At 32.1% G+C, this 25,916-nt stretch overlaps 1 protein-coding gene across 2 annotated transcripts; it reads right to left on the bottom strand.

Moving 5' to 3' along the window:
• Window positions 1–1,808: 1,808 nt before the first annotated feature.
• LOC110991791 (protein boule-like) lies at window positions 1,809–25,883 on the bottom strand. 2 transcript variants are annotated; one of them, XM_022257285.2, is made up of 4 exons: window positions 25,368–25,883; window positions 8,365–8,427; window positions 6,831–6,984; window positions 1,809–6,219 (listed from the first exon to the last, which is right to left on the bottom strand). In XM_022257285.2, exons 1-4 carry the CDS (start codon window positions 25,743–25,745, stop codon window positions 6,053–6,055), a joined length of 762 nt encoding a protein of 253 aa, XP_022112977.1. In that variant the 5' UTR covers window positions 25,746–25,883; the 3' UTR covers window positions 1,809–6,052. The 2 variants fall into 2 exon arrangements, with proteins under 2 accessions (XP_022112977.1, XP_022112978.1); XM_022257286.2 differs by having other exon boundaries at window positions 1,809–6,204.
• Window positions 25,884–25,916: the final 33 nt, after the last annotated feature.

The following is a 25,916-nucleotide window of genomic DNA, read 5'->3' as shown; positions in this document are numbered from 1 at the left end:
TAATACTATAACATAAGCTAAAGTTAAAAGCTTTATTTATATAAATAAACAAGTACACTTATAAACGTCATAAAAAATTATTCTAAATTTACATTTACTACCAGTTTGCAAGTCAAGGGCGTAGAGTGGGCATGAAAGTTCTTCTTTACAAGCAAGAAACTTTCCGCAACTCCTTAAATCGCTAAGTTTTGAGTCATAAAAAAAATTATTTAGTATAATTCTCTAATTTTGTATGGGAGTTTGTTATATAAAACGAATACAATTTCCGTATAAGGAGTGGTTTATTTTCTGAAGCCTGGTTGATGGTACGCTCAAATTAGTTCTGTTTCGAGTTACTGGTTAAAGTCACCATTTGTTTTAAAATCGTGTATATATTTTATATGCGGCCCGTGGCTCGCATCACTCTTCAGCATTTAATAATATAATTTGATAATATTTTGTGTATATAGTAAAATATAGCATTATATCATTCATTATATGATACGCGTTTCATTATAGTAAACGTTTACTTTATTTAGTTTTAACTGTTTGGATATTGTTTAGTGATTAGCTGTAGGAATACTTAAATAAAATAAATAAAGAAAACGGCAAGGATTTTATTTCAGTAACTTAGAAATATTAGTGTTGTCCTAGTGACTTCAGCGTGTTTTCTCATCTCTGAGGTAGTAGATTCGAGTCCCGGCTGTGCACCAATAAACTTTCTCTGTTTAACATTCGCTCGAACGGTGTAGGAAAGTATCGTGAGGAAAACTTGCCTATACTCAAAAATTTACGAGTGTCAGGGAGGAGGCTGATCACCTCCTTGTCTATTAGATTCATATGCTCATGAAATAGATACAGAAGTATTAGGCCCAGATTCAAATAGTTTTGAGCGCTACTGATTTATTTTTTTTAATTTTATGTGTCTTATACATTTATGCGGATTTAACATTAATTCAAAGAAAACATGGTGAGAAAAACTTGCCATAGAAATGCAAAGGATCACGAAATAGAAAAATAAATCGTAGGCTGAGGGAGAAAAAGGTAGTGCCATGGTAACTAAACAATTTTATTAATTATCGTCTCACCCCAATGAAACTTTTTACTTGAATTTTTGCCATGGTGCCTTTTGTGTATTCAAGAATTTCATAACTTTTTTTTCAAGTTGGATAAAATAGGATAGGATTGAAATATACATCAGGATATTTGTTAAAGGTTGGTTAGGTATTAAATAAAAAGTCATTAAATTATAATTATTATATTATACGTGACTTATCTAGTACATTATTTGTTATTGCTTCATTTATTGTACTTATACCTATATTATAGTATATCGATGCGATTCTGATATGAACTTCTTTGTTTATTGCGATACGTGGAAAGAACGTGAACATGATTTTGTCAAAATAATTTATATGGTATCATTTTAGGTATCTAGGGGTAGACAGATTAAGTTATTTTCACCTGGCATGTCCACGAAGGATTGAAGGATATTTACCGACATAATTTGATGTTAAAAAGCCAATGCTTAATGTATTATTAAGTTACACACAAAAACATTACGAAAATACATACTAGTTTTACGCACGGCCCTAGAAAAGTAAGCTAAGATAGCTTATTTTTCACAGACCAGGCAGGTGAGATTATAAACTAAACACATAAAATATAGCGTGTTTCGTTTGACTTGTGATTGATCAAGGGCATTCCTGACACAAGCACTGCAAGTGACTCGATTCTATGATTGCGTTCGTTTTTTGTTTCTTATTAGCAGTACGTTGCAGTGATTGTCATATATTAAGAATAAAAAATACAAATAATACATCTTTATCTTGACTTTGGCATATGTATAATAAGTACTGGACTACGTATAAATAATATTATGTCGGTAAAAAGTATTAGGAGGGTACAACAAAAGTTTTGAGCAAATCCATGTATCTACAATAATTCTATAAATGTCTTTTGATGCTTATTCAATTTCATACGGCCTATACACACAATAAATATATATTCGATCTTTCAAAATTATGCAACTTCTCATTAAATTATATATTTAAATTTATTCATGCACTCAAAATTTATTTAAATTTGAACAAATAATTTTTTACCGTAAGTCATGACGTATGGTGCCCAGATGTTAATTATGTTTTTTAATCAATTTGTAAATGTATGAAGAGAAAAGCCAGTTTGAAAAAACGAATAATTCACCCACCGGTATCATTCCCACTTGTCTTGACCTCTTATGATAGAATGTCTTAAATTCTAATACACAAAAGTCAACAAGGAGAATATAGAATTAATATTAGCCTTTTAAATATCTATTAATCCAATAACAATATCACATATAATAGCTAGACATATATATAACTATCAACAATCCTACATACATTCGATGATGATGTTTTAGAAAATATTTCTCTTATCATAATTCGTATAATAATTATTATGTGCGTAATGACAGATTATGATCACTGTATGCATTGCTAATATTTAATTCTCATAGCTCTAATTAAATCTAATAATATAATCTTAGAATATTTTGTGGAATACTTTCACCAGCATCTAACATTTAGATTTTTATGAATATTACGTATATAGATCTACAAATACAGATAAATAGATTCACACATAAATTTTAGTTGATTTTATTATCATTTTAAAACATCAGACTAAATGGTCGTATATCAGTTACCGACGCGTAGCATTTAAAATAGACTTCTTACAAGTAGTCAACAGTTACAATACAGCTATGACATGTCACTACGAACAGATCGATAGGACTACCCCTATAGTAAGTATTTATCCATTACAATTTCGTAGTAAACTGGAAATATATAACTTACTATAACGGTTCACGCCCCACGGAAAAGTAATTAGCGATATAGCGTCTAACAGGGTAAAACCATCATAACCAAACATCTGACTACAAATTTGTAAAGGTATATAAAAACTCTTACTGATGTAGGGGACAAACTTTAACAAATATAAAGCTTTCTAAATATAACCTCATTTACATTCCATGTGAACAAACCATTTGCTACTCGTGATAATCCTGCAGGGAAATTATCACATACTAGCTTGAAATTGTTGAGGACATTAGCTGCCCATTTTAGTGAGACTGTTTCAAAGACAGTATAAAACCAACTGTATGATAAATCCCTTATTCAGAGAACACAAGTAGCAAAAGTGATTGAATGTAAGGAGATATTGGACAACGTTGTGTTGCAGGTTAGAAACAATTTCACAAATACATTCACACACATCTTTGATAACTTCTATCTCATGCAGCAATTATAAAAATACCGATAAATGTTACTTCAATAAATAAGAAATGTGTTGACTAAAGTAACAAAACAATTGAACATGTAACGAACAATCTCCTTCCCGTACTCTTCAACACAACTTCAACCACATTGTCATTGTATTGTCTTTGTCCCTGTATTATCTACGCTTCAATATCGACGGATTTACGATTCCATGTATTGGAATCGGTGTAAAGTACCTACAACAGGGCCTTAAGACAAAACAGTTTTTGGTGAACATTTATTGCTGCCGGTTCTTTGAGTAAGAACTATATTAAGTTTAATTATTTATTAAGGTATCATAAATCCTCACCAAAAACGTCACATTTAAGACTCGAAGGGCCTCAGACCAAATAGATGTTCGTCACAGGACGGCGATTTTAATTCAAATTTGATGACGTACCTATGAGATCTATATTATAACAACGTTAACAATCTTAAAGTGAATGCAACAAAGTATGATAAAGCTGAATAATTGTACAATTGTAAGAGTCAAAAAGTTATGATAGGATATCTGTAAAGGTTGAAATACGACATCAAGCAACACGGTAATAGACATTTACGAAATATATTTAAATTCACACCGACAACAAGAGGCTCTATTGTAGAAATAGTTTAAAAAGTTTAAATTTGACAACCACAATAGACATCACATTAATCTAAGCGCTTAATATAATAGTAATGAAGTGACTTACATTAAGATATCTAGATTCGGTTACATTAATATTGTCTAAATTACTTCGTCGAATATATAAATATAGACATCTAGCGAAAGATTATATACAGACAACGAATAAAATACTATAGCGTAGTACTTTCTAGTTTATCCGATATGTCAGGCAGTAAATATCTAGGCCACATAGTTTAAATAGATTAATGCTTTAAATATATGCCGTCAGAAGGAGAACTACCAACGCTATTGAACAGGGAACAATGGCTGACAAACACATTGGCATATATTTAAAGCAAATTCCAAGCGATAGAGTATATTTTAAAGTATCTAACGCTGAAGATATAAATAAAATCGTACATGGCGAGAACACTTAAATAATTAGTCAAAATAAACCAGTGCACTTCTTTGAAATAAAGTAATTAGTGCTAGTATACTTAAATGCTAAATATTATAGTAGTACAAGTCCAAAATAGTAAATTGACAGCGTTTTAGTTAGACTACACTTATTGAAGCTTAGCATCCACTCAAGTAAACATTTTTTAACTAAAAATACTGATATATACGTATATATATAATAATATTGGATGATAAGATAAATACTTGGTGCCCTTTTACAAACAATACTAGCGTAAAATAATATTCATAGAATACTCTTACTTCGATGATTGAGAGAAATTAGAATCGTTGTTATTAGGAATCCAATTTGACAATTTACGTATTTTATTTTTATTCTTTTGAGGTAATTAATTTTAGATAAAGCAATAATTTAATATTTGTTTTATGTATATTAACGACAGATTTCTTCGACAAGTGTTTAATGTTAAGGGAGTTAGTACGCCTTTGAAAAAACATAGTTATCTAAATATGAAACGCGAAAATATTTTCAAGAAATCTATTTGTGGTAATCGTGTGTGAATTTAATCTGAATTCATTTGATGTTATCACACTTTGGACCCCAGATAATCATTTTATTAAAACTGAATTATTAAAAATAGGTTCTCTGTACTATCTTAGGACAACAAATAAATGATTTTCTATGGATTAACTAAAATTCCTTTAAAAGGATAACAAGCTATCAACAATTTTAGGAAAAATTCTAGAACTGCTATTATTTGTGCTTTAATTGCAAATCTTCATTTTTAGATTGGTACATTTATTAGTATATGTCTCTTCAAATTATATATATAGTTTTATATAGCAACGAATAAATATATATTATGTTACAGTTTAATCATGAACATAACATAAACATTTTAAATTACGAATACTACAGAATAATATTTATCTGACTCAATTGGAAAACAAATTGCAATTGGATTGTATGAATTGATAATTAATTAATTGAAACACGTTTGCAATTTTGATGTCAATCCAATCATAGTTTTAGTTCAATTTCGGTTGTGCGGTTGAAGCAATTTGTACATACCTTAACAACAATTTTGAAATGTGATACACATTTCATTACACTCCAATAAAGACAAAATTGTCAAAAACACACTCCATAGTAATTCTATTTCTTGAACACTTCGTGAATCACATCCCATTCCTAGTATCTTAACCTTACCAAATTAAAAGAAAATACAAAACTACGTCACAGTTAACGGTAAATATTATTTATCAGTGCACACTATCAAATATTGGTGCTTATTTGAATTTCCGGCCAACGTTTAGAAAATTAACGAGCTTATAATCTTTTGAACATGACACACTCCATGTATCCAAGGTGTGCTTTTATAGCAGAGAAGTTTCTATTAGTAGATCAATATTATGAAATCCAATTTTTTAACCAAATAAATTTTCACACCTCAAATTAAAACTATAATGTAGCGAACAAATTTGAGCATATAAAATTTGGAAGACTCGAAGGAATGACTGTAAAAGATACATGAATAACATCAAGGATTCTAGATGGATTTAGTAATACAGTATATGCAGAATACACAATTTTAAGATTACTAAAATTATATCATATAAACCTAAAATATCTCCACCTCATGCGATTGTTGTACAGAATCTGCAGAATAATTTAGTCGTAAAAGCTTTAGAGACACGGGATTTTAATTGTTAAAAGAACTTAATACTAATCATGAATCGAGGCAAGTTAATAAATGAAGGCCGGGTGAAGTGGTGGCGGCGGTATGCGAGGTTGTTTGTCGAGTGGCGCACAGCATGCTGGTTCGCAACACGCGCTGTACTGTGCAGGCGCCGGGAGTAACGCGAATTGAGCTGGTGGACCATAGATGGCTGGTGCCGCTGTAAATTTGTGCCCTAATATAAATACAAACGTTATATTGATTAAATAGAGCTCATTTAATTTTAGATAAAAAAATATAGAACAGAGGGCAAACGGGCAGGAGGCTCATCTGATGTAAGTGATACCGCCGCCCATGGACACTCAATGCCAGAGTGCTGGCGACTGCGTTGCCGGCCTTTTAATAGTTGGTATGCTCTTTTTTTGACCCTAAGTCGAATTGATTTGGAAATACTTCAGTGGGCAGATGGTACCTCAAATTATCATATACAGTTGACTATTGATGAAATTTTGTTTCCTTTGTAGTAACGACTCTTGGGCCGTGGGATTCCAGTGCACAGCTGCTAATTTAAGGTTTAAATTGGCGTATGGTACATAGTACCGGTAATCACAGAGTTGGTGTTTTCCTCACACAACGAATAAGTATCGCAATACAGCGAAATGCTCCTAGCAATAATAGTACACTGCCGTAAGGACCATGCTTTTTAATAATTATTATAACAATGTAGGTTAAGAATAGCACATTAATAACATCCACATTTACTGATTTCTAGTAGTATATGTTAACATATTGCCTACTTTAAATAATAATCTAAATATAATAAACATTATGAAACATTATGCTTACTTTCATAGGGCAGAGGATATACTGCATATGGTGGGGGAATCTCACAAGGACCACACGCAGGCAACGTCGCCAAGGGTGGGCAGATCAACTGGTAGCAGTGCAGTGGTGCCTGCAGCGGAGTTGCCTCGGAGCTGATCACTGGCAGTTGAGTTAGCTGAAAAACATTGTAAATGATTCAGTGTTTGAGTTTGAAACTATGAAAAAAATTATTCGCGCGAGATCCAACTCGCTACTGAATTATGAGTTACCTACGCCGCGCAGTGCGAGAGAGAAAATTTTGTAACACTAAGAAAGAAGTAACTAATAATTCAGGAATTAAGTATTATGTCACTAGATAGTCAATATATTCTTGAAGCGTTGTTGTATGTACAAAAAATATAAACTAGTGACCAATATATTTCTCTAATCAGAACCAATTTAAGCGTACGAACAACCAGGGCCCAGAAGATAAACCACTCCTTGGAAATGGAAATTGTATTCCATTTTTCAATAAACTCCCAAGTGAAATTTAAAAATATACACTAAATAAATTCAAAGCTCTCGTTAAAGTTAAATTAATATTTTTTTTATAAATTTGACGAATACTTAAATGATCCTAATCCTTGGGATTGATTTGCTCCAGTTCATACAATTTGTATGACTCAACATAGCGAAAAAAAGAGTGGCGGAATTTCTTGCCAGATCTTCTTGCCCGCTCTACCCCCTTGACATTCATAAATGTACTTGTTTACCTATATGAATAAAGTTATTTTGACTAACGTTTTGGAAAGTTTTAATTTCTCTTAAAAGTCGCAATATTTGTGTGAATAAAATTTGTGAAAGAAAAAACTAAGAGATTCTGAGATTGCCTTATGTTCTATCGTACTTTTTAGCCTACGAATCAATATTCTATAGACATTACTTGCCTTCTCATATTATTGAATCTTTGATTGATTAATAAAATTTAGCTATTATTAGCTCAATCTGAGTATAACCTAGGAAAGTTCTACCGTGTTCTAAACAATTCTTGGACATCTTCAATGCAATTTTAACTAAAAACGAGATGCCACTGTAAGGCATATGTAAATAGTTTTGTCTCGTGTTGGAAACTATCCAAAATGTCGGGATTGATGGAACACAAATATTGGAGCAGGTTCGATTAAGCACATCGGGTGAGCTATTTTAGTTCTTTGGGATTTTGGCTTTGACGTCCGTATTTGGCCAATATTTAAGGCGAGACAGTTGTGGCGAAGAAATTATAGATTATACTTTGACAAAATTGGACAAGCCATAGCATAATTGATAATGTATACACATTTTACAATCACTTTATACGACTTTACTAACATTTATACTAAGTAAAACTCAGTCGAAACAGTATTTTCAATGATGGTGTAATTACACATCAGAGATTTCAATACAGGTATAACAAATATTTTTTAAAGGTTTCAATATTCTCTTAAGTAGAAAATAACCATTTGGCTGTAAAACTGTATAATTTGTTTTATTAACAATAAAGTGATATTCAAATTATCAAAATGAATAAGATGTTTACCTGTTTCCTTACAGCCTGAGCTACTCTTAGCCGTCCAAGGGGAGAGAACATGACACCACCGCTCTGAAACAAGTTGTAAAGTAAATTAAATTATTTAATTTCTAAAGAAAATCACTTTTTTAACGGATTGAAGTTATGTATTATTTGTAAGAGTTGAGTCACCCTGACCACGCACGCTGTAAAGCACGCGAAACGTCGGTAAAGTTTAAAATTATGTTTAAATAATTATAAGTTAACAATAATAGATAACTTCAATCCGTTAAAATTGTTTTTCTTTAAATGTGTAAAAGTAATGTAATAAAAGACAATACTATTATTTAATTTTGTTTGCCGCTCCCGTGGGGTAATTTTGCGCAGGGTATATAATTTGGAATATCTTTAGTACCGACGATTAATGGCGATTTGTTTGATTGTCGGAGAGACGCAGAGGTCTAAACATTTAGTCACGCATTCTATAAGTACAAAGCAGAGACCTATTGCATTTGCTTTTACCGACGTACACATTTCATATATTATATAAATTATAAGTAAAAGGAAATAATAAACTTTCCCTAACTATAACTATAATATAATAAATATAATTTAGACTATTTTGGATATTAAAAATAAAATTTGTTACAAGTTACACAACCCCGCTTCGATTTGACTTAAAAATGAAAATATGAAATACTTAATTAATAAATAAATAAATATATTTCGGATGTAAGGTATCATAATAAATTAAAATTATGTTAGTAAATATTGTTAATGACATTTTTAATGATAAGATAACAAAATCTTGTAATATTGTAAGTAGATATACATGTAAAATAACAATGGTTATCTATCCTCGCTGAAATCTCGGTAAAGTCGCAAATATGAAATGTAAAGAGTAAATCAGTGGCAGCACAATACAACGGTATAATTGGATGTGCTCTCAACGGAAGAGCTCAGGGAGGTTGCTGGGGTATATATTGATTCTATTTATCTTTGTGTGCCATTTCAAAGCTTTATTAAACCTCTGATTTATGTTATTAATACGACAATAGACTTTTCAATTCAAAATTTTAGGTAATCCGTTATTAAGATTATCTAATCGTTAAATTGGTGGTAATCATAATTTGTTTTTTTTTTTACTTTTTGGTCTTATATATGCATATTTTTATATATATTATACGTTATTTTGGTGGTGTAATAAGATAACTTTTTTATTTAGTTAATTAATTTGTAGACAATCTGGGTTTTTTATTTAAAGCTGCTTCCGCGAACTTCGTTTCTCCTTAATGCCTAGCCTACCTTTTTAGTACATGCCAACATGGAACATTTTGCTATGCCCTTTTTTATTTTTTGGTTGATTTCGATCCAGTAGTTTATGAGCCTATTCATTACAAACAAACAAAGTTTTCCTCTTTATAATATTAGTGTAGACTAGCTAAGGCTATTAAAATCGATAAACGATATTGATCGTCTCCAGTAGACGTTTATTATAGAGCATTCACTAATAACACAATATTATGCGTTAATTAAAGTGTAATGAAGGCCTTAAACAGTGGAATATAAAACAATGCTACTACAGTTAAACGAATAAAAATTCAAGTGCAAAAAGCGAGCTCTCGTCTCGAGGGTCACAATGTGTCTATATAACAAGATTTTAGCCTGCGCCATTTTGACGGGAATGTTTTAAATTTCCGCCAACGAAACGTTGAATTGTATGAAAGTTTAATAAGATTTACAATTTACAAAGGAAATTATTTTATATCTTGGTTTACGAGAGTAATGTTTCATATTTATAACGAAGTTTAAACTGTTTAGTTTAAATAATATTAATTTAACGAATATAAACTCGATTTTATTAAATTATTTACATAATGATAAGGGAGTATAAATAAATAAATAAGGTTGGAATTTCTATTAATCATAATTTCAAAAATATCTGTCAGCTTGTTGTAACAGTTTCTCAACCATAATGGTTGAAAAGCACTCAAAAAAAGTTATGTAACATAAAATTTACATTAATTAAACATATTTCATTTAATGGCAATTATTTCTTATTTTACATCTACTTAACAAAAACGATGTAAATTACATTTTTATAGATACTATACTTTTATTGGAAATCCCGGAACAAGGTTTAAACTCTAGTACTTAAGAAGTAACTCTTGGTAACATACAAACTGCTATTATACGTTTATGAAATACAGAAAAGTGTTTTGATTTTATGAAATTTTCACCTTAAAGGTTCTTCAATTCGAACAAATTTGCCAAAACTTGAAGAGTCTTTCTCGTCCGAAGTCAATGAGACTTGGCTGCCTCACTGACACACTTTGCTGACAATCACCCAACTTTTTAACTCTCATCCATCGAAGCTTTATATTTATTGAAAGAAAGAAAAGCAAAGAAGTTTGATAATTTATTTGATTCGCACTTTAGTTTACGTAATTTCGATATTGAAAAAAACGGCGAAAATTTAACAATTTACGAAAATTATTCAGTGTAAATTTATGTTTCGTTAAGTGATTTATTTTAACGGAAAAGAAGCTACATTTCAATTCCTTTTTTAGACTTAAAAAAAATATTTTCATATTATATATTGGTTACGATATACCCAGAAAAAATATTTTAACTTTAAAGTATTTTTTTCTGGGTCTGGGACTTGTCTTTGAAAAATAATTTTGGATTTATTCGCCCCTACAAAAATATACTTTTCTTATTCATATTTATATATTATCAGAGTTTTGATATAATATACCTGTATGCAGTTTTCCACACTAATTAATATATGATCTTTAATTAAAATACTTAAAATCATTACACAGACAGAATTATTTGGCTGAACGCGCTAACCTCAAGAACTCGTATTAAAAATGCTTGCTGTGTTCCATTATCGACAGTTGTGAAGTCCATTTATCAAGGGACAAATACATAATTCTTAAACCGAATCACCGGCATTAATTCGTAATTGACTGCAAGGCATAGCTAGTAGACCCCAAACCATAAATTAAATTTAAACAAATGATTTCCAGAGACTTTTGTTTTAAAAGAAAATAATAGGTGTGAAATAAGATGCTTATTGTAAGAAAGTGACACTATTGTGATACACAACTTATTTCACGCTGAAAAAAATACAGAATAGCAAGAGAAAAGAATATTGTTATGAAATCTCAAATAATTTATTGTGCGGTAAGCAGAATAACTGATATTATATTTTTCTTTTACATATTTTTATAGAGAATAGATTATTAGAATTACTATCATAAGGCATTTAAAGTAGCCCACTGAAAGATCACATTTAATTTTTAACTGATTTTGTATTGGAGCTTCACTGACTCTTAATTATAGTATGAGTTTAAAATAGATTTTTCAAAAGCCGCAAAGTAATACAATGATGAGTTCAATTTTTAAAATCTCTCTCAAAATGACGGCTGCTCTGTAGTAGACCTTTAACATTTCCATTGTAGTCGCAACGAGTGATTTACGAACATTAATTAGTGCGACGTCTGGCTTTGGGAATAAAAATAGTTCACATCTCTGAATAACGCAAATTTTAACCTGGAAATAATTCCCAAACTATAACAGAGATAAATACTTACTATTACAATTTAAAACTGAAGACTGAGCGAATTCTGAGACTACCTACAGAATCTTTTATATCACTGTGACCTTTGATATTTTATTATTAACTAATATTTAATGTGTAACATCGGCTCATAGTCTAGCTGACTGATTGCAGGATAAAGTCTTATAAAAAACGAATATTTAATATGTCGAAAGAGAAAAGGCTTCCACGCGTTAGTATGAGATTTTGCTTATTTATAAAGAGTATATCGGTATGGAGTAGTGTAGCGGCAGTAAACCGACATGTATTAGATCCAAAAAGTCGACGACGTGTGGCACTGGAGGCTGAACACCTACTTGCCTATTAGGTTTAAAAAATAATCATGAAATAGATTCAGAAATCTGAGGCCAAGATCTGAAGAGGTTGTAGCGCTATTGATATTTCTATTTTTTTTAATCAAATGTTTAAAGAACTTTATTTCTCATTACAAAACAGAAATATTTTATTTACATGAGAAACTTAATATTAATATGTACATATTATATACGAGCGAGATACACGTCGCCATTAGCCGTAACAATTTTAGTCAGCTATGTTCATTCTAACATGCATCTTTAATGCCTTTTTGAATTTGTCAAACACTCCAGTATTGCGAATTTGAGATGGTAATTGATTAAATAATTGCACACCCTCATACTTAATAGATTTCTTCAAATAATTTGTACGCGGCTTCGGCAAGATAAGCAAATTCGCTCGACGAGTATTGCGTGTCGTTGTGTATTTGATTTTTTTAAACGACAAGCAACTATGGATAGAGTTATTTAAAAATTTTTTTATCAAGATACAGGTGCTATATACATACAGTTGTTTAATTGTCATAATTTTGGTTTCTTGGTAGATTTTATTAGTCGGTGTTAAAAAGTTGTATCTAAATAATGATTTTATTAATTTATTTTGTAGTGTTTGTAAGTTAGAAATTATGTTTTTACATGCCGTACCCCATATTTCAATTAGATATATGAAATCAGTATATACAATTCTATGTAATTAGTTTCTGCCTTGATTCACCTTCATATAACGTGATGTTCCCACTAATGTAAGTGCATCCTCCTATTTCACCGTGCCTGATTGATGTGAAACGTTTGGTTTTCTTGTTTTTTTTTTCATTATTTAATAATAATAATGTACTGTTTATACATGATCTGAGATTCTCACAAATACTGTGTAAATTAAAAACCTTGGCGATTAAAAACGTCTCAGTTTATTGTTAGTTTTTCTCGTGCGTTTTACTCCCTTAATTTGACAATTGGTAGTAAGTATAATTTCGAAGCAAACATTTTTCTGAAGTTTTTAAGTTACCTACATTAAATGATTTTTTTCTTTTTTGAGTACCTAACGAAGAAGTTTTAAGACAAAGAAACGCACTATTCACAGTACAGAAATGAATTACTTAGCAAATCTGCAAAGGATAAAATAACTTCATGAAAAATCTCGTCATCAAAGGTATAATAATGAGCAGTAAAAAACACGAAATTGCGACCACAATTTAAAAGTTTCGAGGGTTTCTCATAATAATTTTCCATTTTTGCACAAAGCCGTCGGTTTCGAAGATCGTGTGATTATTTCTCAAAGAGCTTTGAGAGGTTTTGTTAAAATATATCGCTCGACTGGACTTCGAGAAATTATGGAAATTTATGTGTATTACGTTTATTTCTGGATATTTCGACGCGAGGTATATCCTTTAGACGTTTTAAAAAATACTTCCTACATAGATGCTTTAAAATTCTTCAATGTTCCAATTACAGATTTATTGAATAATAAACTTTACTTTAATAAGTACATAGTAAAATTGAGTCCATAAGTTTTTCATTCTAGGTGAATTCGATATTTCACCTTCAGAATCAAAATGAGGACTTAGCCGGAACTATGTTTGAGGTTATACATGTTAGCTTTTAATATTTACTTAATTAAATATGAAACATATTCTTAAGATCTTGCTACAAGTACGCATGTGCTATAGTTACTCATTTGACTTGTTCGGGTGTTCACGAATTTTTTCCGAATTGACTCGAACAACTGCCCGAAGTGGGATGGTCGTGTCGAAGATGGGTATAGATTTTAAAAGAGGTGCACACATGCGCACGGGCACCGCCACACCAAGGGCTATATCAGTACCGTCCTGCACCAACAAGACGCGAACATCCACACCGCCAGCGAGGGCTCTGCCCGAACTGGCTGATGTCCGCAATGCACGGCGCACGGGCAATTCCTTTGTTCAAGTTTGAAGTTATATTTATTTATTTATTTATTCACACTTCGTTGCTAGAAAGAAACACAAATAACACAATATATATAAATTACAAGGGATGCAACGGGCGGCCTTATTGCTAACGAGCGATCTCTTCCAGGCAACCCTAGTAAGAAAAGAAAACAAACAATAAAAAAATGATGAGTGCAAGAAGTGCATAACCAGAAGTTATATAAAAAAACAAAATATATTTATATTAATCTATAGAACCTTAATCTAGAGAAAATAAAAAAAAACAATATTAATAACTAACTAAAACTAAAAAGCTAATCTTACAGATTCAAGAATAGCAAATAGTGAATTACATTTACAAAAAGAACAGGAGATACAAGAATTAAATTTCACGGGTCACGATTGATCAGGATATGATACGGTTAGGAAATATTTATATAGAAGAGTTTTAAAAGACGATAGGGTATGTTGGTAGGTTATAGTGTTTGCTTCAATCAGTGAAGTGAATTATAGTGAATCAAGTCATCATTGGAGTGTTTAATTTGAGATATGAACAAGATCGACTAGCTTTTACATACGTATTATTGGCAGACAGGAGTCATTGTTCGCGCTACCCTTCCCTCGCCGATAGTAATCAAAGAAAGCAATATACGAAGCGATATCATATGAAAAATATAACACATATTTCTGATTTATCCCAAGGTACGATAGGTACAATGCGATATTGAATTCTTAAAGGATACCAACTGAAGCGAATTATTACAGAACCTAATTCGAAGGCAAAATTTAATATTGAGGTCAAAGAAGCCGAAGTAATGAGTCAGCAACAAATAATATAATCTTGAGCTTCGATATCTAAGACGATTTATTTTATCTGGGTAACGTTGATTTTTTTGGTTTTGTTAATACTTGAGCAAATCACTCTTTCAGTTAGGATTGTAGTTAATATCCTCAGTGACTTTGTTAATTTATTTTCTATCGTTAGTCTACGCGTTATCGTAAATATGTTTCTACGCAAAACCATGTTTGTTATGTACTGTACTGGCTCCAGAGTAAAAAAAGAGTGGCGGAGAGTTAATTGCCAGTTCTTCTCTTCCGTTCTACGCCCTTGATTTGTGAACTGGCAGTAAATGTAAAATTAGAAGCATATCATTTTATTTGACGTTCATAAGTGTACATCATGTTACCTACATGAATAAATGATTTTGAATTTTTAGCCAAACGCTAGCTCAAACGCTCGTTTCTCGGATCCGAGTGGAGCGGGGTCATTGTAGCAGTGCCACCCACTCGGATCCATGCGAGCGACCCGTTCACTTTTAATCCGTTGCCACCCCTACCATCCAATGTACTGTATGCCGACCACTGGGATCCGAAAAATGATTTATTTTAATAAAAATATATACATCAAATTAAAATAATACTTTATCAAAATTCGCCATAAAAAGTTTTGGTTTCCGGCTATTACTTTGTATCCATTGTTTAAGCATTCAATGTGTTTATTTGCATATTGCAATTAATATTTAATTATGTCTCATATATTCTATTGCTGTACGCGAGTGATTATAGAGTTAAAATAAAATCGTCTTTTATTTAAAGCAACCCGATGACCCAGGAACCGTACTGCACTTGTCATGAATACGGGTAAAATTTTGGGACTGGCTACTTTACTAAGTATATCTTAGAAATGTAATGATTGTATTCAAAATAGGAACCTATTGAAAGTTACAGTAGTATTGCGGAGCTCGGAGCTCACTGAATGAGCCTTGACTCTCGTATCACTTTATCAATGAAATGTCAAGATGCAACATTAAAAGTCAGCATTTTATATGCAATTTAAAAGAGATATTTTTTTTCTCTTAAAACGATGCTTAAGTGTAGATTAAAACGTGTAGGTCAAATCATAGGTACTATAATTTCAATATACGCTTAGTACGTTTCAGTAATATTATGCTTTTCTACTTAAGACAGCTGTGTGTACTAGATTAAGTCTATCTTACTGCTAATCGTGTAATGATTTTTATAATTTAATATCTATACAAGGCGTTAGCCACGTTAAATCTTGACCAAATGTCTTTAAGTCGCACGAATCTTAGTACCACAATTCCGTGATATCATTTCTTATTTAAAAACGATTGATTATTATCAGTTAATATTGTATTATAACTATTTAGTTAAATATACAACTATTATATATACAAGTAAATAGATGTATAGTCTTAGCCTTAGAGAGAATATGGAAGTTAATATCATAATCGATGTTATTAAAGCAAATTGGTTTCTAAGTGGATCAGCGAAGCAAAATTGTGGTTTTGTGACATACCAAAATATATCGGGGTTTAAACTATTTGATGTATTTAAATTATCTTCAACACATATTTCATAGAATATTATTAATGTTTTGTTTTATACAGTATTTGATATTACTATTTTTATGAATTTATATTAAATATAAATGATTTTTTATATTATTTTTATGCGACTATTTCAATGAAATCTACTTTATTACTGAATATGAAAATACGTTTCATTATCTATTACTTTATCTATAAAGCAAAACATTCAACTAAAGAATGATTAAATAAATGCTTTAGTAATTCATAAGGTCGCATCGACCAAAACATTTCACAAATTTAAAAAGCTTTTCCCTTTATAATAATAGTAAATTTTTTCAGGCATCCATATTTTACTGAATTGATTTATAGCAATTCACTCTTGGTTACTATGTTTGTATTTTAAAAGTTCCTATTTCGGAACATGAACAGCACATTACAATCTTCGTGTTTTCAATGATTAACACCATTAATTAGTATTAAAATCATCAGTTCGCGTCTTCTCATACTCACCTGACGCACTGCAAACCCTCGACACACCTCAGTAGGAACATGAACGTACTGTTATATTAAACGGCTTCTGGGTTAAACAGGCGTATTTAAAATAGGCTCCACGAGGATAATAATTAACAATACACCTTACATAACATTCATGCAGCGTTTTTATTTTTATTTAATCCAAGACATTCTTATTTTTGTAGTATTTCCGAACCAATTCGACTTAGGGTCCTTCAAGAAAAGAGCGTGCAAATTCTTAAAAGGCCGGCAACGCACTCACGAGCCGTCTAGCATGGAGAGGTCATCAGGTGAGCCTCCTGCCCGTTTGCCTGCCTGTTCTATAAAAAAAAACTTACGAAGTAATGTAATTATTTCAAATTAAGAACATACACATTATTTTAACATAAGTGAAATAACCTTAATTTAAACGTTTGAGAGAGCTTGAAGCGAACCTAAACCTACTTCAATGTTATGAAAAAGAAATTTTTAAGTGCACATTCCTTGTGAGAATGTAGGGCTGGAACCTCTTCAATTTGAAGACTGTAATTTATTTTATAGGGGACATTTAACTATCTTGTTTTACGTTTATCAACAAAGTATGATAAGACGAAATAATGGTACGATTCGTTTGATGAGTCTGTGGAAACGCGGAAAGATTCATCTCCCATTTGGAATGAGAATCAAATTCTTTATCTGATGACTCATTCAACCATGCAATAGAAATATACAGATTGTATCTCCTAGTTGAGATTGGTCTAGACATTGAAGTTTTGTTTTGTTTTTTGATAAGTTAATTCTTGGGTACAAAATTAGCAAGATGCGCTACAAATTTATAATTCTCGAGGAATAAATTATACAACTCAAAAATATAATTATGATAACACAATTTGGTAATTATCTTAATGTCTATAATATGGAGAGATTACCATGGAGAGCAGGCGAGGCAGAAATCAAAATTCCACCCGTATCACCTCGTTCGTCGTTTTACAAGTGAACGTTTTTCAAGGCAGTTACCGCCTAGTGGCGCCACCACCGCTATTTGGAACCAGCTGCCCACTGTAGTATTTCCGGACCAATTTAACTTAGGGTCAAGAAAAGAACGTACCAATTTTAAAAGGACGGTAACGCAATCGCGAGCCGTCTGCAATTGAGAGTGTTCATGGGCGGCGGTATCACCTGACATCAGGTTTGCCTCCTGCCCGTTTGCCTCCTACTCTATTAAAAAAATCATTATTGCAGGTTTCCAAGTCAATGAAAGAAAGAATCAGCTATATGTAAAAATGATGGAGGATGATACAAATAATCCCTTACTTATATTATAAAATGGTTTCCTCTGTTCTGTCTGTATGAACGCGATAAACTCAAAATATAACGGATTTAGTGTGAATAATAGTGGAAGATTCCCAAGGAAGGTTTAATATATTACGGTTTATGTATATTTTAGAAGTCTCATAAAATCTACGGGTGGATTCTAATATTACATAAATTTCACATTTTATATATAGTAAGTAATAAATTGAGGGAGGTGAAACACGAGACGCAAGTCCGAACGGAGCCTCGCTGTGGACGCCCTCTGCCCCACCTAGGGGTTATAGGACATAAAGAAGAAGAAGACGTAATAAAGACATTACGGACAATGTCGATAATGTTCTGAAACTCGCAAAACAGGCCTACCATGCCTTACGTATATTGTAAAATGTTTCTCAAAGCAATTCTTCAAATATTTTTAATTGTTTCGTTTAAAACGAGCTGAATTTTTAATATTGTACCTTGAATTGCATTTTCAGTCGAGTAAGCCCAGTAGCTTGTTGGTTTTTTCTAAGAAAACATTTTATTTTATGAAATAAATACTATTTTATATCATTGAATATTCTGAAGTTTCTAAATAATTTAGCGTTTGTGTTGTAGTTGTTTAGTATTGGCTTAGGGGATTTAGCCTGTAGCTCAGAATCTCTTTTTAAGATTTTTATGTACATAATTAACACTTTCTCGTTCGCTGAACGAAAACATCTTGAGGGAGCCGCATGGCCTTAAAATCGACAGCATCTGTCAGCAAATACAAGTTCTTAGGGGAACCTCAACGCTGCCTCTTTTAAATTATCATTGGAATCTCAATAATGATGTAGTAATCAACGAAATGATGTATTAAAAACATGTGCTTAACTAGCATTTATATAAAAGTGTTGGAAAAGCATAAACAGAAAGTTGTTGTGTCCCGTAAACATTAGCTGGATTTACTCGTAGCGAAATGCGTGAAAAAAAATGTGTCTTAGTAATGTAATAATTAATCGTTACGATACAAAAAATAACAATACATTATTATAGAAATAGTGAAATGTTAAATGTGTCAGGTTTTAAAACAGAATATGTAACTTTTTATTATCTTCACTTACATTTGTTTATCCAAAATAAGTTCGGCTGTCGCTGATAAAAATGACAGATTGCAATCTTATGTTATCTATGTCAAACAAAGATATCACTTGCGACACGATAGCTTTAATACAGATGTAAGGTTAATTGAAACAGCAATAGAATAAAAACGTGATCAGTGTAATAAATAGAACTAAGCCTTGTTTTGTCCGAGGTGGAAATGCATTCGTACATATACTCCCAGAAAGTAGCATGGGGAGGTGGGGCTCGACCTGAACCAGAATCCTTGGTATCTACAGACTGGGTGGGAAATACCCACTAAAAGCTGAGCAGGTAGTTCTTACAACTTCTTCTCGAATTCTACCGGAGCTTCGCCGGCAGAACTGTTACGCTTATAACCTTGCAGATTGAACCAAAGGAGATGGGAGATGGGCTTATCTTTTTCAATTTCCCTTATCTTCTAAGCCAATTATTCGATCTAGTGCGCTTCCTATCTCGTTAGGACATCGCTTATCAGGTCCATGTAACCTGCCCTAAGAAACCATGTACCTCATTTTTTTATATGATCGTACATAGCAAGCATTGGAAATATGCAAGGAAACCGCCAAAGCCTTTTCTCCACCATGGACATCCTCCATAGGAGGCATGGCACCAATCGCTTCTAAACTTGATTGCCCAGCTCTAAATAGCTCTAAATCCGTAAGTCTGGACCAACAACGGGTAGATTGTGTTTACGTAAGCTCGAAATTATCAATATTTATTAAAACTATTCATTAAAGCATTATCTCTCAGCTGCTGCGGGACAAGCATAAACATTTTAGAAATCCTTTTCCAAACAATGAGGTTCTTTATCACAAGTATTTAATTTGAATAAAGTTGCCCTCGACATCATTTGATATCAACTTAGAACAGTATAACAAATTTAACTACATACGCGAATGTATGATGTGGAGAGTCTTAAATAAATGTGAGTGAAACTGCGAAAAATAGTTAGTCTTTTAGATATAGATACAGATTTAAAAACCTTGAATACAGATTACAGATTTTCCATCAGTCATTTCCGTAACGTACCGCGTACCTATAGTACAGCGGTAAACCGTTAGGTAATAAAAAAATAATAAGTACAATATAGGAAAATAAATTAAGCAAGAAGAATAAAGAAGAGAAATGTAGGACGAGTGGCTTCTTCTGGCCGCAAGCAGTAATAAATTATATGCTAAAAAACCCTTCATAGAATCCTATACTGGGTGACACGAGTCAAGCAAATCAAAAAGCTAGTTTTTCCCGCGACCTTTAGCTTGAACTACCAGAAAACTCATTACACAAGTTCTTCCTGTGTATAAAATTTCAATATAAAAATATGCTTTAAAAAGGCTTATTAATTTAAGTTTCAAGGTTGATAAAGTTGCTTCCGAGTTTTGAATAATCGAGGATGCATTAAATTGCGCTGACGATGCCGTGATTTTTATTAGATATTACCTTTTTCGTGTCTATTTATATATTATATGCTGACTCATCTATAATTTTGTTATAAACATATACAAATATGTTTATAACAAGTAATGTCAATTGTTTAGTGTTTCATCATTTAATAATTAGTAAACTTGTTTCATTTTGATGAGATGGAAAGGGCCTATACCAAAATCTCTGATAGTCAAAGAGTCGGTTGGGCAGTTTCTACTAAACCATGTCGGGTAGTTCCATGAAGGCCATATAACGTTGGCTCCGTGATCACTTGTGTTCAACTGGGACAGCGATATGAAAATTAGTTAACTTGGTTCTCGTTACCCTAAAAAGATTGGTTAACGTTTTATTAATTTGACACTTTACAATATATAGAATTATCAAACGCTTGACGCAACGATTTTTTATCTTCAATCACACTTTTGTATCTGTACTTTTGGAAAAAATTACCACGATCTTAAATTTAGCTGTCAATATGACGTCTAATGGGGTATGAAGTATGTATTCGGTTTGTGAATGTTGAGTAGACAACACATATCAAATAGCTAAAAATGATAAAACAAATAAAGCCTTGCCGAAAATGAATTTTCGAGCATAAGCAATGCACAAATATCCAAAACATGGCGTGTTGGTACAAATAAAAAGTTGCATGTCATGTAATGTCACAGCACGATATTTAGGGGTTGTATTAGCTGGGGTTGAGGGTTGATTTGGGTTAATGTACTTTATTGTGGCCCTTATCGTGATTTGTTTAAATATAGTAAATCGAAACGCACACCGAAGGCGAGATGAACGAATTAACGAATACTCTACTCAACCCCTAAATTAATTTCTAAATATAAAAACAAACATAAATGTCTAAACTTAGGTACCACGCGTTGTAATGGACTTGAATTGCCTAGTGATATTCTTCTAAATTCATAAACGTTATGTTTAATCAGTCTTTATGACTTGATATACAAAAAAGAACAAACTTACCGATTGTGAACCTCAACTGTTTGTTATATTATATATAAATATAAAAAACGTATATGTACTTTCTATAGTTAGTCTGCCCATAAATAATGTTACATCGAAACTTTACTTTTTTTTCAACTTTTTAATTTCGATTTTGCGCCATTTCTTATATTGATTGTGTCACATAAAATATGGAATATAAATAATAATAAAGCTAGCATAAATCTTATTGAGAGAAATGAGCTTCAAATCTTGACAGATTCCTAACGGGAATATCGTTAGGAATCTGTCAAGATTTGAAGCTCGGTGCTTTTCGTCGATATACAGGACATGCTCTAAATCAATATTAAGAATTAAAGAGAGTGGATCGATCAAAACGCCTTCTACACGATACCCAGGTGAAAAACACAGAAATGCCCTCTTTACTGATGAAAAAAAATTCCATTTGAAGAACCCTACAATACGCAAAATTAGAAAGTGTACGCTCACAGTTCTAAAGCTGCTCATGCGATCGGTGTGATCTGCCCGTTTCCACTCTTTTGCAATGGGATAGTACGTCAATTGTTTTGTCTCCTTTATTAATTATGTATTAATATATATATATTTCGTAACAAATAAGTTAATGTATTTTTTCGTAATAAAAAACTTAATAAATAAACAGCTAACATGAAAAATATACAAGCAATACAAAAAATTTACAAAAAGGTTCAAACATTTATAAAAGGGAAAGCACACATAAAGCAATAAAAATATTCAATTTTTATTCATTTATGTGTGATGGTATAAAAGTGAGGGTATGTACGAAAAGGTGTGTATGTGGGGTATTCTCATGATGCATCTGATCTTGCGCTATGGATATTCTTAATACTTATTTTAACCATATTCCGCGATAGGCTAAACAAATCAAGGCTTTAATATTGCTCATTGTATGTCCGGTCTGCGATACAAATTCCTATTTTGTTTTTTATTTTAAATATGATTTATTTATTATATGGCACTCTCCTGGCTTAACGTTTTACAAAACAGCGGGGAAATGCTGCCAGCATTAAAGGTACACTGTAAACATGGGCCAAAGTTTTTAAATTTATTTAGATTTCATTACATTGATTTTAATTAATAAGATGAGATTTAGTTCCACTTCTAGTTTCATATATCTATTTGATTGTCTAACGTAAGAATGGAATGGTAAGTGTGGGTAGCCGTGTCTTTAGCCTCAAGAAAATATTAACATCAAAACAGATACAGAAATATGTCCTCACTGGAAAGTTAGTGGACCTCGAACATAGTTTTTAATTATCAAGATCTTGTCTATAACAAAAACTGAAGTTCTCAGTATTATTTTTAAACATATAAATGTTGATTGATGCTGTTATATCATATTTATTAGTTAATCTAGCCTATAAATTGATCGTAATAAATATGTGCTTCCATTAGAGTAATGACTGCACACAATATGCAATCAGTGAGGTGGGAATGTTGTGCTCAAATCGTCACGTTTTGTCCCAGCGCAACGCCGCGGAACGCTTTACGAACGTTTTAGCGTTTTCTCAAATATTACAACGTTACATAAGGGATTTGTTTATTTTAAAATATCTATGTAGTGATTAATTCATAGTGTGCATTTTTGTGTACTTATAGGTATAGTTCCAACTACATCCATTATCTCTAGATAGCTTAGTTCTCATATTTTCAGGCTCATATTATCAGGCTTCTTCCAGTCGAAAAATCAGATACCAGATAGACACTACTAGATGCACGGTATAATAATTGTATTCTTTATTCCTAGTTCTTTATATTCAAGTACCTTTTGGTTCTTACATTGTTCTTGACGCCGTGATTGTTGTTCTGTTTTCTTAGAATGAACAATTCTGTAATATAGGATAATTATATCGAGACCCAGTTGGTCGTGGCTGAGGACTTCCTTGGATTACTATTTTTTGATTAGTTACAACAATTATAACAACATAATATTAATAAAAACATGTACATCTTTCTTACTATAACTTCTAATTACTATTGAGAACCAGATTACTTTCGATTAGAGTTTTAATCTTGCGGCAGCTGGCCACAAGGGAAAGTGAGGCGGGATTAAGAGTGCTTTCATCGAAAATTTTCAAAGTTTGACATAATATTTCAATCACGAATGGGGCGTGACAGGCACGGCCGTTAAGACTTTTATTATGCTCCTACTTTCTAAGCTAGTAAAGGACTGGTATTAACTAAAACTTTAAGATAAGCTTTACTTTGAGATATTGCAAGGAAAACAGTAAAACGCGTCTCTTGTTTGTGATAAGACTTGAGATGTTTTCGTTCTGTCACAAGCATACGTGGTTTGTTTCTCCTTCGTGTATTGAATTCAATTGCTGATAAGGTTTATAATTTCGCTACAAAGACAAGTTCAAAGGTTGATTTACAAAAAGCTTTCCAAGTATAATTTACGTGAATGTTCTTTACCTCTAGCTGCCGCACAATAGGTCTTAGATTCTTCGACTCAAAAAGGGCACTCTCTTTTGTCTGAGGTATCGCATATTTCCAGTACAAGTGTTTGAAAGTCTTTGCATTTCAAAAGCCACTTCAAAGCTTAGTCTTGCCACTTGATAGCGATATTTTTAGCCCTTTTCTCCTACTTTGAATTATCGATCATCGATAAAACTTTAGAAAATATCGGAGAAAATGCATCACGGTAGCAAATTTACGCTTAACATGAATAATAAAAAAGGTCAATGTATAATTAAGTATAATTGTTTTGAGTTATAATTTAAGTAAAATTGTCTAAATGCGTAGATAATAAACGACATGTAAGTTGCGCGGAGTGTTCTACACTGTAAAGCTAAAGAGAGTAATAATAAAGAATAGTACTGCTGTTTAAATATATTTAATACTTTAAATGCCATAAATTATTATCATAATAAAAAATAAAATAATATCAAAATAATAAAAAAATACGTTTATTTTGGAATACAGGATCAACATGGTATCACTTATTCCACGTCATTAAATTCGAGCCTGTTGGCATCCCTAATAATGGCTATTATACTTACAATAAAATTAAGCCATTAATAATTTATTATTTGGAATACTTTAATAAAAATATTTCCCGTTTATTATAGGGCAGTCAATATTAATATTTGAGCGGTTGAACAAAACATGACTGCCAACGTTCATTAATTGGAAAGGCACTTCAGCCGTAATTTTATTTTTCGGTACACCGACTAAAATTAAACACGTAATACTGCTTACAGATTGATAAAATCCAGATGAGTCTCGACTATGTTTTAATTACCTTTTGTTTCTCCGTGTAACCTCTGCGCCCTATTATATATTGTATAACATATAAAAATCGGTAGGAAACGTTACGTTATGTTACTTATTAATAAAATATAATTACCGCACCTGGTTTTTATGTTACCTTTGAAACTCATAATTTTTTTTTAAATCCTTAAACATCACTTATAATGTCATTCATATTTTATCAGTTTACCATAAATGATAAGAGATGTTTATTATTATTTCGTTAAAGGAAAATATTGAAATGATATCACATCTCGGTAACAAAGAAATAGCATATAGATAACAAAAACGCTCTAACCTGTTTGACAATCAGCCTCGCGACCCGAGGACTGGCAAACGTAACGAAGCCATAGCATTTGGAAACCCCTGCCCGGTCGTAGATCACTCGAGCAGCAGTCACCGTCGCGAATCCAGAAAAGAATTTCCACAAATCCTCATCTGTCGTGGTCAATGAAAATCCACCGACGAAAATTCTATTGTGAATAACGGTACCGAACTTGGGAGCATCAGATGGTGGCAGGGTGTCATCCGTATCCTCCGATTCCGGGGAGTTCAACAGAGCCTTCAGCTTCTCATGAGGATCAGCGCTCTTTCTGTTATTCGCAGTGTTTTCCTCGACCATATGGGCACAACTTGCGGACTCACTCCTAATATAACGCTTCGAATTACCTTCCATTTTAATTTTAATTTAAAACATGTTCCCTTGTTTACTAAACTACAATTTTCTAGCGATAACTAAAACGGCACTATTGAAGGGTGAACGAGTACTGGCCTAAAGCGCGGAATATCGATTTTTAAGGCTATACCGTACGTATAGGTTGTGAGTTGCGCCGTGCGGTACGCATTA

This window comes from Pieris rapae, chromosome 13, assembly GCF_905147795.1.
Source record: "Pieris rapae chromosome 13, ilPieRapa1.1, whole genome shotgun sequence".
NCBI classification, from domain to species: Eukaryota; Metazoa; Arthropoda; class Insecta; order Lepidoptera; family Pieridae; genus Pieris; species Pieris rapae.
Note: the sequence above shows the minus strand (reverse complement) of the source record. Positions and strands in the feature narration are given on the sequence as shown.